This window comes from Pseudophryne corroboree, chromosome 7 (assembly GCF_028390025.1).
Source record: "Pseudophryne corroboree isolate aPseCor3 chromosome 7, aPseCor3.hap2, whole genome shotgun sequence".
NCBI lineage: Eukaryota > Metazoa > Chordata > Amphibia > Anura > Myobatrachidae > Pseudophryne > Pseudophryne corroboree.
Genome location: NC_086450.1, coordinates 99,503,761 through 99,523,263, shown reverse-complemented (window position 1 = coordinate 99,523,263; position 19,503 = coordinate 99,503,761). Strand labels below are relative to the sequence as shown.

Below are 19,503 nucleotides of genomic sequence, written 5' to 3'. Positions count from 1 at the left end.
TATTCTATGGACCAATAGCAGTTATTCCAGTTAGTGCCTTGTGGCATGAAGGACCTATTGATGGAATGCAGTAGTAAGGGCCCATTTTTAAGCGGCGTGGCCAGCACCCATGTTTATCACTGGTCATGCTCCACCAGGTGAATACAGTAACCATGTATAATTTGAGTGCACAGTCTGAAACCTGACCCCTAGAGGAAGGGGTGGGCCCGCTAGGGATTTCCCCTGTGCTCCAGTGGGCCAATCCAACTCTGCCTATTAATAAGTACTGCAGTGTAATGTTATTAAACGGATTTGTTATAATTTCATTTTAAATTCTGGTGCCTTGTGCTAAGAGAAATTGATAATAAAAACAAACAGACATAAAAAAAGTTGGGCCAGGGGGCCAATATTACATATTTTACACCATCACTGTGCCAACACCACTAATGGTGTGTAGTGTACACACGGTGAGATTTAGATATAGTCAAAATCGCAAGAAAAGTTAGTACAAATCGCAAGGTGTTATGCGCGGTCCCGCCAGGTCAGTATCGCAAGAAAAGATAGACTGTGCAGGCAAGTCAATCCTTGCTAGATCGGTGTACTATCTAGTTCATCTCACATGTCAATTAAATCTCACATAAGCCAAAATCGTAAGCACACATAGTCCATATCTCAACAAGAGTTAGTCAAAATCAGTGGTGCTGGGCTCCGGGGAGTTCAGGGGAAATCGCAAAGTGAAAATCGGGCATAGCAAGGATCTCACCGTGTGTACACACCATTAGTTTCGGGCACAAAACCGAAGATAAACACCTTTGGCAAAGAGCTTGGTAAAAATAAATTAAAATGGGCCAGTCATCAAAGCATCACTATTTTCTACATGCAATTCTCTGACTGTACAAGATACTCACACAGCTGCCAGCCAACACTTCAGCCAGTAAGGGAATTGAGCCATCTCGCTGAGTAAACTTGTCTCGAACAAAATCATTAACCTACATAAAGGAGGGAAATTGTGACACAAGTAAACAAAATGATTACATTTGCAGAACATCAAGCACGCTGTGCTTTCTTCTTCCAGATTATTGGCAGCAAAGCTCTTTTATAAAACAGACATAACAATTTATAATGCTATCTATAAACAAGACAAGCTACGTGATGTGATCTGCCTTTCAGCATTACATAATGGACACTGCAGACCTATCTCTCAGCCGATGTACTGACAAAAACACAGTTGGTTTACCTTTATTAGTTTATATAACAAACGAAAAGCACCAAGTAATTGTGATTACACAGAAGTAGGTATGAGTAAGGGAGAGTTATAAACTGTGGGACTTGTAAACATTAAACATATGACCGGTAGTGTCATACTACAATATGTACACACATGCTGTTATACTGTAATACTTGTGAAAAAGACGAATAAATATTCACAAACTGCATCGTATATATTTTATATCAGATTTACAGGCGTCTTTAATCAGAACAGGATGTGCATGCTAAAATGCAAATATGTCTTAACTATTGCGTTCACAACCCACTCCAACTGAGATGAACGCAATTTTAGTATTGTTTTAATGCATTGCTGTACAAGTTTATAAATACTCATTTTGTGAAATTATTTTATGTTTCGCATTACTTTAACATCACTTATGTGCATATATCTTGTGTTGGACATATAAAGAGAAGAGAGAATTTTAACAGTTGTACGCAGCCTTAGTAAACAGTTTCACAATCTTTCTATTACATAATAAAGAGCATCTAAAATAAATTAATATAAATATATGGAGGCATATTCAATTTGCAGAGGGATAATTAGCCACAGCATAAGATTCATGTGGGGGGCAGCCGGTTCTGGAATAATAATAATAATAGGATTTTAATACCTACCGGTAAATCCTTTTCTCTTAGTCCGTAGAGGATGCTGGGGTCACGGATCCGCAGGAGACATGGGCACTTTAAGACTTTGAAAGGGTGTGAACTGGCTCCTACCTCTATGCCCCTCCTCCAGACTCCAGTTATAGGAACTGTGACCAGGGAGACGGACATTTCGAGGAAAAGATTTATTGTTAAACTAAGGTGAGATTCATACCAGCTCACACCTCAAGCATGCCGCACAACAAGGCATTCAACAGAACACAAGCCAACGGCATGAACAATTTCAGCAACATGCTGACAATAAACGTAACACAACATGTGTGTAACCACAACTAATAACTGCAGATACAGTGCGCACTGGGACGAGCGCCCAGCATCCTCTACGGACTAAGAGAAAAGGATTTACCGGTAGGTATTAAAATCCTATTTTCTCATACGTCCTAGAGGATGCTGGGGTCATCATTAGAACCATGGGGTTATAACAAAGCTCTAAAACGGGCGGGAGAGTGCGGATGACTCTGCAGCACCGATTGACCGAACTTAAGGTCCTCATCGGCCAAGGTGTCAAACTTGTAGAACTTTGCAAATGTGTTTGACCCCGACCAAGTAGCTGCTCGGCAAAGTTGCAATGCAGAGATCCCCCGGGCAGCCACCCAGGATGAGCCCACCTTTCTAGTGGAATGGGCCTTCACCGATTCCGGTAACGGCAATACAGCCGTGGAATGAGCATGCTGAATCCTGTTACAGATCCAGCGTGCAATGGTCTATTGGAAGCAGGACACCCAACCTTGTTGGGAGCATACAGGACAAACAGAGCCTCTGTTTTCCTAATCTGAGCCGTTCTGGTGACATAAATCTTCAAAGCACTGACCACATCCAGAGATTTTGACTCAGCGAAGGCGTCAGTAGCCACAGGCACCACAATAGGTTGGTTCATGTGGAAAGAAGAAACCACCTTCGGTAGAAATTGTTGACGTGTCCTCAATTCAGTTCTATCTTCATGGAAGATCAAATAAGGGCTCTTGTGAGACAAGGACGCTAACTCATACAACCGCCTTGCAGATGCCAAGGCCAACAGGATGACCACTTTCCAAGTGAGGAATTTCAACTCCACCTTCCGTAAAGGTTCAAACCAATGTGATTGAAGGAACTGCAACACCACATTAAGGTCCCATGGTGCCACTGGAGGCACAAATGGAGGTTGGATGTGCAACACGCCTTTCACTAAAATCTGAACTTCTGGAAGGGAGGCCAATTGTTTCTGAAAGAAAACCGGTAAGGCTGAAATCTGTACCTTAATTGAGCCCAATTTTAGGCCCGCATCCACACCTGCTTGTAGAAAATGGAGAAAACGTCCTAGCTGAAACTCTTCCGTAGGAGCCTTCTTGGATTCACACCAAGAAACATATTTTCTCCAAATACAGTGGTAATGTTTAGACGTTACGCCTTTTCTGGCCTGAATAAGTGTGGGAATGACTTCACTGGGAATACCCTTACGGGCTAGGATTTTGCGCTCAACTGCCACGCCGTCAAACGTAGCCGCGGTAAGTCCTGATACACGCACGGCCCCTGTTGTAACAGGTCCTCGCGCAGAGGAAGAGGCCAGGGATCTCCTATGAGTAATTCCTGAAGATCTGGATACCAAGCCCTCCTTGGCCAGTCTGGGACAATGAGGATCGCCCAGGTCTTTGTTCTTCTTATAATCTTTAGAACTTTTGGAATGCGAGGAAGTGGAGGGAATACATACACCGACTGAAACACCCACGGTGTCACCAGAGCATCCACTGCAATTGCTTGAGGGTCCCCTGACCTGGAACAATATCTCTGAAGCTTCTTGTTGAGACGAGAAGCCATCATGTCTACTTGAGGAACTCCCCAACGACCTGCCACCTCTGTGAAGACTTCTTGGTGGAGGCCCCACTCTCCTAGATGGAGATCGTGTCTGCTGAGGAAGTCTGCTTCCCAGTTGTCCACTCCTGGAATGAAGATCGCTGACAGAGCGCTCGTATGCTTTTCCGCCCAGCGGAAAATCCTTGTGGCTTCTACCATTGCCGCTCTGCTTTTCGTTCCGCCCTGACGGTTTATGTACGCTACTGCTGTTACATTGTCCGACTGGATCAGTACAGACAGATCTCGAAGATGTTCCGCCTGCAGAAGGCCGTTGTAAATGGCCCTTAACTCCAGAACATTTATGTGGAGACAAGTTTCCTGACTTGACCATCTTCCTTGGAAGTTATCTCCCATTGTGACTGCCCCCCAGCCTCAGAGGCTTGCATCCGTGGTCACTAGGATCCAGTCCTGTATTCCGAACCTGCGCCCCTCTAGGAGGTGAGAGCTGTGTTGCTACCACAGGAGTGATACCCTGGTCTTGGAAGACAGGATTATCCTCCGGTGCATGTGTAGGTTGGACCCGGACCACTTGTCCAACAGGTCCCATTGGAACACTCTGGCATGGAACCTGCCAAACTGAATGGCCTCGTAGGCCGCAACCATCTTCCCCAGCAACCGAATGCATTGATGGATTGACACTCTTGCTGGTTTCAGAATTTGTTTGACCAGACTCCGAAGTTACAGAGCCTTTTCCACTGGAAGAAAGACTCTCTGTAGTTCTGTGTCCAATATCATTCCCAAAAACGACAAAAGCGTCGTCGGAATCAACTGTGATTTTGGCAAGTTTAGGAGTCAACCATGTTGTTGAAGAACTGTCAGGGAGAGTGCAACGTTTCACACCAACTGGTCACTGGATCTCGCCTTTATCAGGAGATCGTCCAAGTATGGGATAATTGTGACTCCTTGCTTGCGAAGGAGAACCATCATCTCCGCTATCACTTTGGTGAAAATCCTCGGAGCCGTGGATAGACCAAACGTCAACGTTTGAAATTGGTAATGACAATCCTGAATTGCAAACCTCAGGTAAGCCTGATGCGCAGAATAAATGAGAACATGTAAGTAGGCATCCTTTATGACCACCGACACCATAAAATCCCTTCCTCCAGACTGGAGATCACTGCTCAGAGAGACTCCATCTTGAATTTGAATTTCTTTAGGTAGAAATTTAGGGATTTCAGGTTTAGGATTGGTCTGACCGAGCCGTCCGGCTTCGGGACCACAAACAGGCTCGAGTAAAAACCTTCTCCCTGTTGTGACTGGGGAACCCCGACGATAACTTGAGTTTGACACAACTTTTTTATTGCGTCGCAAACTACCTCCCTGTCCGGAAGAGAAGCTGGTAAGGCCGATTTGAAAAAACGGCGAGGGGGAACGTTTTGAAACTCCAGCTTGTACCCCTGGGATACTATTTGTAAAGTCCATGGGTCTAGGTCCGAACGAACCCAAAACTGACTGAAGAGTTTGAGACGTGCCCCCACCGGTGCGGACTCCCGCATAGGAGCCCCAACGTCATGCGGTGGAATTGGCAGAAGCCTGGGAGGACTTCTGCTCCTGGGAGCCTGACAAGGCTGGTGATCGTTTACCTCTTCCCCTTCCTCTAGTAGCAAGGAAGGAAGAACCTCGGCCCTTTCTGTATTTATTGGGACGAAAAGGACTGCATCTGATAGTGGTGCGTTTTCTTTTGTTGTGGAGGAACATAGGGTAAAAAGGATGACTTACTCGCGGTAGCTCTAGATACCAAATCATCAAGGCCGTCGCCAAATAAGGCCTTACCTTTATATGGTAGAGATTCCATACTTTTCTTGGAATCAGCATCAGCATTCCATTGGTGAATCCACAACGCTCGTCTAGCTGAGACAGCCATGGCATTGGCCTTTGATCCCAAAAGACCAATATCTCTCGCAGCTTCCTTAAGGTATGCTGCAGCGTCCTTGATATAACCCAGCGTCAAGAGGATACTATCCCTATCTAGGGTATCTATATCAGATGACAAGTAATCTGCCCACTTTTCGATAGCACTAATTACCCACGCAGACGCAATGACAGGTCTGAGTAGCGTACCCGTGGTCGCATTAATGGACTTTGACGTAGTTTATTGTTTACGATCCGCAGGATCCTTAAGGGCTGCCGTCGCAGGTGACGGGAGAGCCACCTTTTTAGACAAACATGACAGTGCCTTGTCCACAGTGGGGGGTGACTCCCACTTTTCCCTATCCGCCGAGGGAAATGAATAAGCTACCGTAATTCTTTTGGGAATCTGAAACTTTCTGTCAGGACCTTCCCAGACTTTTTCAAATAGTGTGTGTTCAGGTTTCCTTTCCTTATACATACAGACCTTTTATCAGGAACAGCCGCGGCCTCAGTGATATGTAATACCTCTGTAACCGCCACAATTATGTACTGAATGTTTTTGCCAATTTTGGATCTAATCTGGAATCGCTATAGTCGACACTGGAATCAGAGTCCGTGTCGGTATCAGTGTCAACTGGGCCAACGTACGTTTTTGTGACCCTGAGGGGACCTGACTTTGCAATAACATATCTTCCACAGATTTCTTCCATGCCTAGGTCTGCGACTCAGACTTATCTAGCCTCTTACTAATAAGAGCCACATTAGCATTCAAGGCGTTCAACACATTTACCCAATCAGGCGTCGGCGGTGCCGACAGGGTCACCACCGCAGTCGTTTGTGTCCCTAATACAGCCTCCTCCTGGGAAGAGCCTTCAGCTTCAGACATGTCGACACTCGTGCACCAAACACCCAAAGACACACCGGGCATATAGGGGATAGACCCACAGTAAAGTCTGTCAGAGAGACACAGAGGGGATTTGCCAGCTCACAACCCAGCGCTAAATCAACGGGTCTGAAATAACCAAGAAATTGCCTCAGACCTATAGGGCTTTTACTATCACATATATTGCACCATTTAACATGCCTCCCCCCCCGTTTTGCACCCCTGGTACTTGTCAGTGTGAGGAGGAACAGCGTCTCTACTGCGGAGAGGAATTGGCGCCGTGAGCAAGAAGCTCCGCCCCCTTAATGGCGCGCTTCTGTCCCGCTTTTTCTAATATTTATACTGGCGGGGGTCAGGACAGTGCCTTGGCACTAATGTCCCCTCTTGCCAGTGGAATAATGAGGATGTTCTTCAGATGCCCAGGGCGTGTGCCCTCCCCCCCGCACCCTCTAGAGCTGTGTGTGTGGGAGCTTGGCGCGCAGCGTCTGCTCGCTGCGCGGTACCTCAGAAAATGCAGTCACTGAAGAATAAGTCTTCTTTTCTTCTGTTACTCACCTGTCTTCTGACTTCTGGCTCTGTAAGGGGGTGACGGCCGGCTGCGGGAGTGAGCATCTAGGCGTACCCAGCGATCAGCACCCTCAGGAGCTAATGGTGTCCTGTAGCCAGAAGCAGAGCCCTTGAACTCACTGGAAGAGGGTCATACTTCTCTCCCCTAAGTCCCACGAAGCAGGGAGACTGTTGCCAGCAGCCTCCCTGAACATAAAAAACCTAACAAAAGTCTTTTTCATAGAAACTCAGTAGAGCTCCCTGTAGTGCGTCCAGTCTCACTGGGCACAATTCTAAAACTGGAGTCTGGAGGAGGGGCATAGAGGGAGGAGCCAGTTCACATCCTTTCAAAGTCTTAAAGTGCCCATGTCTCCTGCAATCCGGTCTATACCCCATGGTTCTAATGGTGACCCCAGCATCCTCTAGGACGTATGAGAAAATTGAATTCCACCCTGTCTGTGTTAACGGCAAGTTAAGTGCGTAGGATCCAGATCACTTCTGGTGTATCAGGGACCTGTTCATCCAAAACCTGGAAATGTCTGGTTTATACAAAAGTAAATCATCTTCCAACTGCGTTTATAATGATCCAATCCGTCTATTACTGGTCATGTTGGTTACTTTAGGGCTTACATATGCTGCAATACCATCGCAATTGCTTAATATTACTGACGATATTCCAGCATGTGTGGCCAGCATTACAGTTTTTGTCATGTTAGCAATTTTGTATTGAGCAAACACTATAGCAGCATGAAACTTAATGGTGATTTAACTAACATATTATTATATGCGTAGCTTTCAAATGTGACAAATGCTAATCATTTTTGCATTTCAATGTACCAATCACTGGAGTATTTTGCATAAGTTTATATAACATCAATGTAAAAAAAAAAAAGGTTTCTTTACGCTGCAGTGTGAATGAATGACTACCTACTGATTTTAGACCAGTCTTTAAGAAAACCTTACTTTTTTATAACATGATTCCTATCCCAAAAAATATAGTGTCTTGGTAATTTAAGTAATACAACAGTGACCGGACGCCATGCAACGCTGTCAGTGATATTGGCCATAGTAGTATTTGAAATTGTGACTTACGGATAAATAGGAAAAAACTATAATGAATAACTACATAGAACATACAACTTAGAATATACATTTTCTGTACACTACTTCTATACAACTTGAATATTTCTAGGTATAATTTGAGTAAACATGACAGTGTCTGTCAATCACCTACCGTCAGTTTAATAGCCTTCTCAGGTGCAACTCCTACGAGCTGTGGCAGCAGACCTGCACAGGAAAATAATGATAAATAGAATACACAGCGAGTTCTGTTCTTCACAGAGGATCTCAGCCCACTGTAAAAATAATAATTTCCAAGATCTATATTGTGGATTCAAATCCCCCCGTCCTTCTGTCTTTTGTAATTATTCCTCACTAGGGTCTCCTGTATAGACCTGTAAGATTAAACTTATCAATTATTTAAAAGGTCAATGTAACCACATTTGCAAACCGGTCGATGGCTTATGATGACATTTCTTCAAATCCTATGGAAAGTGCTCCATTCTATTATTATTGTTATTATTATTATTCTCCTCCTCCTTTATTTATATGGTACCACAAGCAACCCTTATGGGGATTTCACACCTCCAAAAGGGCTTGGTGGTGGTTGGGATTCTGATGCATAGTGCTAAAATAAAATCAGACTATGGGCCTAATTCAGACCTGATCGTAGCCCTGCAAAATTTTGCAGGGCTACGATCAGGCACACTGACATGCGGGGGGACACCCAGCAGAGGGCTAGTCCGCCCCGCATGTCAGGCCCGACCTCCCCACGCAGAAGTACAAAAGCATTGCATAGCGGCGATGCTTTTGCACTTCATGAGTAGCTCCCGGCCAGCGCAGCTTTTGCGTGCTGGCTGGGAGCTACTCGTCGCTGTCCGGGTCGCAGCAGCTGAGTGTGATGTTACGCAGCCGCCGCAGCCCGTCCCACGCATGGTCCAGCCACGCCTGCATTGGCCAGACCGGGCCCACAAAACGGTGGGCAAACGCCCCCTCCCGCCCAGCGACCACCTCTGTCTGTGAATCAGGCAGAGGCCATCACTAGGCAACAACAGCAGTCGGCTGTCAGCCATGCACCGGCGCACTGCGGCGCCGGAGCATGCGCACTTCTGACCTGATCTATGCGATGAATGGCAGCGTGCGATCAGGTCAGAATGACCCCCAATGGACTTAAATGTCTTGCCGCAATTCAAGTTGGCTAAGGTTTCACGCCCCCCAATGTGTTGGATCCCTGCTCTCCTATAGTGGCGCTACAGTGTCACACTATAAGGGAGAGATGTACTAAGCCAGGGCTGGCCAAACCGGTCCTCGAGATCTACCAACAGTTCATGTTTTCTAGGCCTCCTGGAGATCTGTAGAATTGTCAGTTAGGAATGAATGCAGCACATCTTACTTAGTAATGACTACACCTGTGCACCAGCTAGGTGGTCTGGAAAAATGTGAACTGTTAGTAGATCTTGAGGACTGGTTTGGCCAGCTCTGTACTAAGCCTTCAAAAGTGGAGAGAGATCAAGTTACAGCTAATCAGCTCCTAACTGCCATGGCATACCTCCCAACTTCTGTCCATCGGAAGGAGGGACATCTGCGCCTGCCCGCCCGCCCAAAAGGGAGTGTGGCCTATGAAAAGGGGTGTGGCTTTGTGGGAGGGCCCACGATCGCGAACCGTGCCCCGTTTTTCGCCTTTGAGGGGACATGCCCAGCACTCTGTGAGCTGCTGGCATGCCCCCTCTCTACTGTCTCCACTGAAAAGTCTATTCATCACTGTTCTGCTAAGAGCAGTGAGTGCAGGAGCCTCCTAACTGCCCCCCCTCCCTTCCCCCACCGTGGGACACTGTGGCCCACGGGTGGTACAGCAGGACAGTCCCCCCAAAAAACGGGACTGTCCCACGAAACAGTTGGGAGGTATACCATGGTACAGGCTGTGTTTAATCAATGACCATTAGGCGCTGGTTGGTTGGTACTTTATCTCTCCCCACATTATCACTCTCCAAGGCTTAGTACTAGACCCCTAAGTTCCAGCCAATCAGCTCCTAACTGCCATGTTACAGGCTGTTTGAAAAATAACAGATAGATAAAGTACCAACGAATCCGCTTCTATCTCCACTTTATCACTCTCCAAGTCTTAATACATATGCCCCAAGTTTCTAGCAGTTAAGACAAATGAAAACTGCAGTCAGGCTTCACCAAGCATACATACATATTCGAAGGGAGAGAACTCAGCAGATGAGCTGGCCTGAAATAAGGTAGGGTGTGGTGAGATTTGTGCAACCCTTATTAAGGGGGAAAGACCAATATGCCTCGCTTTTTGCCCTCTAGAAACTTCGGGGCAAGCAGTGTTTTGTCTTCTTCCTATGCTGAATCTAGAGCCTCACAGCTGCTAGTTAATGTATTTATTTTGTTTGTGCTGGCACAGAGTGGCAATTAACCCAATTCAATAGGGCTGCCTTCTCCTAAAACACAGATATTCACATTCATACACAATTTATAGTATTTTACAACCAATAGAAAAGAAGGGAAAAAAAAGCAATTAAAAAGAAAAGGTTCTTTTAAACAGCAGGAAAACATGTTGAATTGTGCATTCTACAGAAGACAACAACCCAATATGCATCAATGAGCTAGAATAATATTCAATCATAACTCAAAAATATTCAATTATTTTAAGATTTATACAGGCAAAAAAATGGGAAAATGACAAGGTTGATTTTTTTCATTTTCACATCATTTGCCAATGCAAAAAGTGGAATTGTGAAAACCTATTTCTGCTCCAAACCAAAGACAACGAAACCTTCTTGGAAGGTGGTAATTGTAAAAATATTGCCTTCATTTGCAGATGAAATCTTAGGGCAGGACTTTGTCCAGTGAAAATAAAAATGACATCTGCTGTTAATTGAATCAATTATTTACATAAAGATACAGACTATATAAGCTTACCATACTATCCCGCTAAACAAGGACACTAATAAATTACACAGGTTCTGTGGCTGGCTGACTTCAACCATGCATTTCTCCTGGTTTTAATCAGCCATGAAACCTACCTTTATAATATTATATATATATATATATATATATATATATACACACACACACACATACACGCAGCAAAGAAACAGCGGCACTCCGGGTCTTTTATCCAAAAATATATATAAAACAGGTCACAAAACCATACCAACGTTTCGGGGCCCAAGGTGTGTACAGCGAATAATAATGTGTACAGTGAATAATATTATATATATATATATATATATATATATATATATATAGAGAGAGAGAGAGAGAGAGAGAGAGAGAGAGAGAGATTGAGAGAGAGAGAGAGAGAGAGAGAGACAGACAGACAATAATCTGCAAATGTTTTAGGCATGTGTGGAAAAGACTGCTACAAAGTAAGACTGCATTCAAAAATAGCAGTGTTAATAGTTGATTTTTTTTTGCAATTAATGAAATGCAAAGTGAATGAACAGAAAAGAAATCTACATCAAATCAGTATTTGGTGTGACCACCCTTTGCCTTCAAAACAGTATCGATTCTTCCAGGTACACTTGCACACAGTATTTGAAGGAACTCTTGTTCCAAACATCTTGGAGAACTAATCACAGGTCTTCTGTGGATGTAGGGCTTGCTCAAATCTGTGGGGGCCATATCATTCCAGAACTCTTTGTTCTTCTTTACACTGAAGATAGGGGGTAATTCCAAGTTGATCGCAGCAGGAATTTTGTTAGCAGTTGGTCAAAACCATGGTGGTCATTCCGAGTTGTTCGCTCGCAAGCTGCTTTTAGCAGCTTTGCACACGCTAAGCCGCCGCCTACTGGGAGTGAATCTTAGCTTATCAAAATTGCAAACGAAAGATTAGCAAAATTGCGAATAGACACTTCTTAGCAGTTTCTGAGTAGCTTCAAACTTACTCGGCATCTGCGATCAGTTCAGTGCTTGTCGTTCCTGGTTTGACGTCATAAACACACCCAGCGTTCGCCCAGACACTCCTCCGTTTCTCCAGCCACTCCCGCGTTTTTCCCAGAAACGGTAGCGTTTTTTCACACACTCCCATAAAACGGCCTGTTTCCGCCCAGAAACACCCACTTCCTGTCAATCACACTACGATCACCAGAACGAAGAAAAAACCTCGTAATGCCGTGAGTAAAATACCTAACTGCATAGCAAATTTACTTGGCGCAGTCGCAGTGCGAACATTGCGCGTGCGCAGTTAGCGGAAAATCGCTGCGATGCGAAGAAAAATACAGAGCGAACAACTCGGAATGACCCCCCATGTGCACTGCAGGGGAGGCAGATTTAACATGTGCAGAGAGAGTTAGATTTGGGTGTGGTGTGTTCAATCTTCAATCTAATTTGCAGTGTAAAAATAAAGCAGCCAGTATTTACCCTGCACAGAAACAAAATAACCCACCCAAATCTAACTCTCTCTGCAAATGTTATATCTGCCCCCCCCCCCCCCCCTGCAGTGCACATGGTTTTGCCCAACTGCTAAAAATTTTCCTGCTGCGATCAACTTGGAATTACCCCCATAGTTCTTAATGACGTTGAGAACACCATTAATCATGATCAAATCCACAACTACATTTGCCGAAATGCAGCCCCAAACTTGCAAGACCCATCAACTATGCGTCTCAGTGCTCATTATTATTCCACTCTCCAGCCCTTCAGCGAACAAACTAATCTTCTGTTACAGCAAAAAACGTCAAATATTGACTCATCAGTCCAGAGCACCTGCTGCCATTTTTCTGCACCCAAGTTCCTATGTTTCTGTGCACAATTGAGTAGCTTGGCCTTGTTTCCACATCAACAGTATGGCTTTTTGGCAGCAATTCTTCCATGAAGACCACTTCTGGCCAAATTTCTAACAGCAGATCTGAGCTGATGGCACTGCTGGAATCTCCCGATTTCAAAAGGAAGTACGCATGATGTGTCTTTCATCTGATGCACTAAGTTTCCTTGGCCAGCCACTGCATCTACGGTCCCCAGCGTTAACCATTTCTTTGTGCTTCAATGTTGAGAAATACGGGCAGGTACTTATCCATCAGTCAATACCAGTGACGTGCGGTGAGGTCTGTGGCAGGGGAGGCACTGGATAAATGCCCCCCCATTTAAAAAAAAAAAAAAAAAAAAAAGTGGGGCTCCCCATATTTACGAAAAACCAGCAACAGGCTGAACCAGCCAGGGGGAGTAATGCCATAGCAGGGGAGACACTCGGTATGGGGTCCCCCTGCCATAGCATTAAACACCCCCCCAAACCAGTCAGCCAAGGGTTGGAATTCCTACAAAAGTGGGGACCCCAGAAAAATTGAATGGGGTCCCCCCTCCTGAGCAACAACCAGCACTGCCCTGCACCCCTGGTGGTGGTGGGTGCGGGGTTCATGCCATGCTAATATTGTTCTTTACAGGGAGCCTACAGGTCCCAGCAAGCCTGCCCCAGCATGCCGGCAAATGGAGAACCACAAGTGCCAGCAGCCCGGATATAAAGTGCCTGCTGGCACCTGTAGTCCTCCTATAAAGAAAATATTAAAATAAACACACAACACATTTAAAAAAAAAAAAAGTTTATTGTACAGGTTCTTCACCTAGGGGGCGGCGGCCTTTGGGCAGCTGTTATGCATGGCCGCCGCCTCCCCAGGGCTTCCACAGCGTCTTCTGGCTTTACCTGGTGGGCGGCGGCCGTTAAGCTCTTTTGCATCGCCGCCGCCCATCCAGGACTTCCACAGCGTCTTCTTGCTTCAGACAGCCGCTCCCTCACGCTAACTTAGAAGTCAGCCAGAGGGGGCGGAGCGATGACGCGGCGAGCCGTGATTGGCTTGTGGCGGCCATCTTGAATTTCAATAATGGCTCTGAGGCGTCATTTTTGAAATTGGAAGCCGCTCTCCGCTGCTGAACTCTGCAGAGTGGCTGGCAGGGGCTGGATCCTCCCGGATCCAGGTCTGCCGCCAGCCACCCTTTCCCCGCCGGGTCCCACCGCCACGATGCCCGGCGCGTTGCGCCACTGCATGTGCCAGCTGGCTAGCGGATCCAGTGTATCCGCTAGCCCAATCACATCTGGGGGACTGGCAGGGGCGTGCATTCATGTGGGCTGAATGCACGTGCCTGTCATTGAGGCATCAGTCTAGGTGCTCTCCAGGGCTTCTTCAGTAATTTTTTTTTTTTTAGAGTTTATTATTTTACAGGGAGACTGTTGGCAACAGCTTCCCTGCTTCGTGGGACTAAGGGGGGGGGGGGGGGGGGGAGTAGTGACCCCCCTTGCAGGGTCTGTGCCACTATCTCCGCTGACCGGACACTGAGCTCCTGAGGAGATAGATTGTTCCTCGCCACAGATGATCGCTCACCCCAGCAGTATGCCACCACCCCCTTACAGAGCTGAAGATCAGTGGCGAGTGAGTCACCGACCCCCCTAACAATCGGAGGGCCGGTGTGAAGATGGCGGCAACAGGGTAGGAGCGCAGTACTAACTGCGCTCCGGAGGCTCAGCGGTACTTAGTGCGGCGCTGTGAGGGGCGCCCTGAGCCAGCACCTGAACCCTGCACTGATCAGCAAGCCTGTTGGGGTCCATGGATCTTAGCCAGTATAATCTTTGTGAAGAGGGGGAAGACAGCGCCATTTTAGGGGTGGAGCTTCTCCTCAGAGCAGACCCAGCAGCGTTTCAGCGCCATTTTCCTGCCTGCACAGCGCTGTCCAGGAAGAGCAAGTCCCTCCACAGCAACTCCAGCTATCTCTCACGGTACCTGGGGGTTGTAGAAGGGGAGGGGGGTGAGGCTGCATTAAGACTGTGTAACCTATTAAGGGCATAGTCAGCGCTATTAGGGGTCTCCCTTTACATTAAAAGCGCTGTGTGTGGGTTGGCTCCAATCTCTGCGTCTCTCTTGCCATTCTTGGGGGTGAAACTCTGCCTGTCCTCCCCTGTGTGTGTGTGGAGTGTCTGTGGTCTCCATTAAGCAATGTCCAGGGACTCGGGATCATCCTGAGAGGACATATCCTCTGCAGCATATGACACAATTCCATGTAATCAGGATGGCACTGGTTTAGCACAGATACCAGCAAGGGAGCCTGAGTGGTTATCCTCTATCAAATCTATGATTTCTCAAATTTCAAATAGGGTTGCACAAAATGAATCTGCAACTCAGGCTTTACAGAACTCTATGGCAGTCTGGCCCAGTTCTGGTGCCTCAGTGCTCCCCGCTGTATATTCACATAAACGTGCTCTAGCGCAGATCACGCAGGATGATACGGATACAGATTTTGATATGGCAGACGGTGACGGGGATGTGTTGCGGGGGGCCAGCATCTCTTGCTAAACGGGTACAGTTGATGATAGAGGCTATTAGAGATGTGTTGAATATTGCTGATACAACACCTGAGCAGGTTGAGGAGGCTTACTTCACTGAAAATAAGAAAGCCTCGCTAACCTTCCCTGCGTCAAAGGCATTAAATGCTATTTTTGAAAAGGCTTGAGAAAACCCGGATAAAAAAATTCCAGATACCTAAAAGGCTTCTGGTGGCATTTCCTTTCCTGGTAGAGGATAGGAAAAAATGGGAAAACCCGCCTATTGTTGATGCGTCAGTATCCAGACTCTCAAAAAAGGTGGTTTTACAGGTTCCAGGATCTACCGCCTTGAAAGAGCCGGCTGATCTAGGACTAGGACTGTCCTGCAAGAAGCCGTCCAGAAGTTGGTGGAGGCACAGGTCATTGTGCCAGTACCATCTCATACGCACAACATACGTTACTATTCGAACCTTTTCGTGGTACCGAAACCGGATGGTTTGGTCAGGCCTATTCTGAACTTAAAATCACTAAACCCCTGCCGAATCCTGAATGTTACGTAAAAACAATTCAACATCACATTTCTCCATAGTATCCAAGTCTTCAAGTAACGTGCCTGACCACTTTACTATAGCTTTGGCAATCCAAGCACTGGCAATAGTGGGACGTAGTATTTCCCCGGAAGCCGTGTACATGGATTTGAGCGTATTATCAATTTTACGATCAGCCGGCTCTTTCAAAGCGGTAGATCCTGGAACCTGTAAAACCACCTTTTTTGAGAGTCTGGATACTGACGCATCAACAATAGGCGGGTTTTCCCATTTTTTCCTATCCTCTATCAGGAAAGGAAATGCCACCAGAAGCCTTTTAGGTATCTGGAATTTTTTTATCCGGGTTTTCTCAAGCCTTTTCAAAAATAGCATTTAATTCCTTTGACGCAGGGAAGGTTAGCGAGGCTTTCTTATTTTCAGTGAAGTAAGCCTCCTCAACCTGCTCAGGTGTTGTATCAGCAATATTCAACACATCTCTAATAGCCTCTATCATCAACTGCACCCCTTTAGCAAGAGATGCTGCTGAGGGAGTTCAAGTTCAAAATGGAGTCTCTAAGAGCAGTGATATCAGGTCTGGAGGAGGGGGAATTCCTAGAATCCCTGGATATCAAGGATGCGTACCTCCACATTCCGATTTGGCTGCCGCATCAGACTTATCTTCGATTCGCTCTGTTGGTGATGGCAGAAATGATGATTCGCTTCCACAGACAGGGGGTGAACATAATTCCATATCTGGACGATCTGCTGATAAATCATCATCCAAGGATAAGCTGTTACGGTCCATAGCTCTCACGACCCAGCTTCTCAGGGAACATGGTTGGATCCTGAATCTTCTAAAATCACATTTGGAACAAACCAGGAGGTTGTCATTTCTGGGAATGATCCTCGACACGGAAGTGAAGAGGGTGTTTCTTCCAGAGGAAAAAGCGTTGGTGATACAAACAATGGTCTGGGATGTCCTGAAGCCAACCCTGGTGTCGGTTCATCAGTGCATTCGCCTTCTGGGAAAAATTATGGCCTCTTATGAGGCCCTGCAGTACGGAAGGTTTCACGCTCGGTCCTTCCAACTGGATCTCCTGGACAAGTGGTCGGCATCCCATCTACACATGCACCAGAGATTACGTCTGTCACCAAAGGCCAGGATTTCACTCCCCTGGTGGCTGCAACTGCCTCACCTTCTGGAGGGCCGCAGGTTCGGGATTCAGGACTGGATCCTTCTAACCATGGATGCAAGTCTCCAGGGCTGGGGCGCAGTCATTTAAGGGAAAACCATCCAAGGAAGGTGGTCAAGTCTGGAAGCTGGCCTGCCGATAAACATTCTGGAACTAAGAGCCGTCTACAACGGTCTTCTCCAAGTGGCCCATTGTCTGAGAAATCGGGCCGTTCCAGTGCAGTCGGACAATGTGACCAACGTAGCTTACATTAACAGACAGGGCGGAACGAAGAGCAGAGCTGCAATGTCAGAGGTAACAAGAATCATCCTCTGAGCAGAAAAACACACGTTGGCGCTATCAGCAATCTTCATTGCGGGAGTAGACAACTGGGAAGTGGACTTCCTCAGCAGACACGATCTCCATCCAGAGGAGTGGGGTCTCCATCCGGAGGTGTTCAAGGAGGTAACAGATCTTTGGGGCGTACCCCAGATTGACATGATGGCCTCTCGTCTCAACAAGAAGCTTCGGCGGTATTGTTCCAGGTCAAGGGACAGTGGTGGTGGACGCCCTAGTGACTCCGTGGGTGTTCCAGTCGGTGTACATGTTTCCTCCACTTCCACTCATCCCAAGGGTTCTAAAGCTCATAAGGAGAACAAGGGTTCAAGCGATCCTCATTGCTCCAGACTGGCCAAGAAGGGCTTGGTACGCAGATCTTCTGGATCTACTGCAAGGAGAGCCGAGGCCTCTTCCTCTTCGGGAGGACCTGCTGCAGCAGGGACCGTTCGCCTATCAAGACTTACCGCGGCTACGTTTGACGGCATGGAGGTTGAACACCTGATACTAGCTCGAAAGGGCATTCCGAACAAGGTTATTCCTACCCCGATACAGGCTAGGAAAGGAGCAACGTCTAAACATTACTATCGAATTTGGAAAAAATATGTATCTTGGTGTGAGTCCAAGAAATTTCCTGTGGTGGAGTTTCAACTGGGACGGTTTCTCCTCTTCCTAGAAGCCAGTGTGGATATGGGCCTGAGGTTGGGATCTGTGAAGGTCCAGATTTCGGCCCTATCCATTTTCTTCCATAAACAATTGGCTGCCCTCCCTGAGGTTCAGACCTTTTTGAAGGGAGTTCTGCACATCCAACCTCCCTTTGTACCGCCTATGGCGCCTTGGGACCTCAACGTGGTGTTGCAGTTCCTCCAATCGGACTGTTCGAGCCTCTACAGAAGGTTGAGGTCAAATTTCTTACATGGAAGGCTGTCATGTTAGTGGCCTTAGCTTCTGCTAGACGTGTGTCGGAGTTGGGCGCTTTGTCCAGTAAAAGCCGATACTTGATCTTCCACGAAGATAAAGCTGAGCTCCAGACACGTCACCAGTCTCTTCCGAAATTTGTGTCTGCATTTCATATCAACCAACCTATTGTGGTGCCGGCTACTGACTTCTCAATTTCATCAAAGTCCTTGGATGTTGTAAGGGCTCTGAAAATCTATGTGAAGAGGACTGCTCGTCACAGAAAATCGGACTCTCTGTCCTGTATGATCCCAAGAAGATTGGGTGTTCTGCTTCTAAGCAGACGATCTCTCGCTGGATCAGGTTCACTATCCAGCATGCGTACTCTACGGCAGGATTGCAGTTTCCTACATCTGTCAAGGCCCACTCTACTCGTACGGTGGAGTCTTCCTGGGCGGCTGCCCGGGGTGTCTCGGCTTTACAACTTTGCTGAGCTGCAACTTGGTCTGGGTCGAACAAGTTTGTAAAGTTCTACAAGTTCGATACTTTGGCCTCTGATGATCTGAAGTTCAGTCAATCAGTTCTGTAGGAGCCTCCGCGCTCTCCCTCCCTGGGAGCTTTGGTACATCCCCATGGTACTAATGTGGACCCCAGCATCCTCTAGGACGTAAGAGAAAATAGGATTTTGGTTACCTACCGGTAAATCCTTTTCTCGTAGTCCGTAGAGGATGCTGGGCACCCACCCAGTGCTTCGTTTTCCTGCTATCGTTATTTGGTTCAGTACAACTTCGTTTTAGTTGAGTACTGCATTGTTACTTGGTAAGTAATGTTTCAGTGGTTGCTGAGCTGGTATGAATCTCGCCACTATCTGTGTTAAATCCTTTTCTCGACGATGTCCGTCACCTCTGGCACAGTTTCTAGACTGAGTCTGGTAGGAGGGGCATAGAGGAAGGAACCAGCCCACACTCTCAAACTCTTAAAGTGCCAATGGCTCCTGGTGGACCCATCTATACCCCATGGTACTAATGTGGACCCCAGCATCCTCTACGGACTACGAGAAAAGGATTTACCGGCGGTGGGTAACCAAAATCCTATTTTTACCGCCCATTGCTTCGCCCTGCCCGGACTTTAATGTTAGTAGCGGGAGGCACCTCTCCAGATGCCTCCCACCCTATGATGCAGGCATATACACAGGGGGGAAATTGTTAAAATAATAAAAGAAGATATTTA

General features: G+C 46.7%; 1 protein-coding gene across 1 annotated transcript in view; it reads right to left on the bottom strand.

The window, feature by feature from the left end:
* SLC25A12 (solute carrier family 25 member 12) overlaps window positions 1–19,503 on the bottom strand; it is a 273,342-nt gene that overhangs the window by 27,221 nt on the left and 226,618 nt on the right. Inside the window, exons 12-13 of the mRNA XM_063933471.1 lie at window positions 8,256–8,308; window positions 888–968 (exon numbers count right to left, since the gene is read on the bottom strand). Of these exons, the coding sequence (XP_063789541.1) occupies window positions 888–968; window positions 8,256–8,308 (134 nt within the window). The remainder of the gene's footprint in view (window positions 1–887; window positions 969–8,255; window positions 8,309–19,503) is intronic.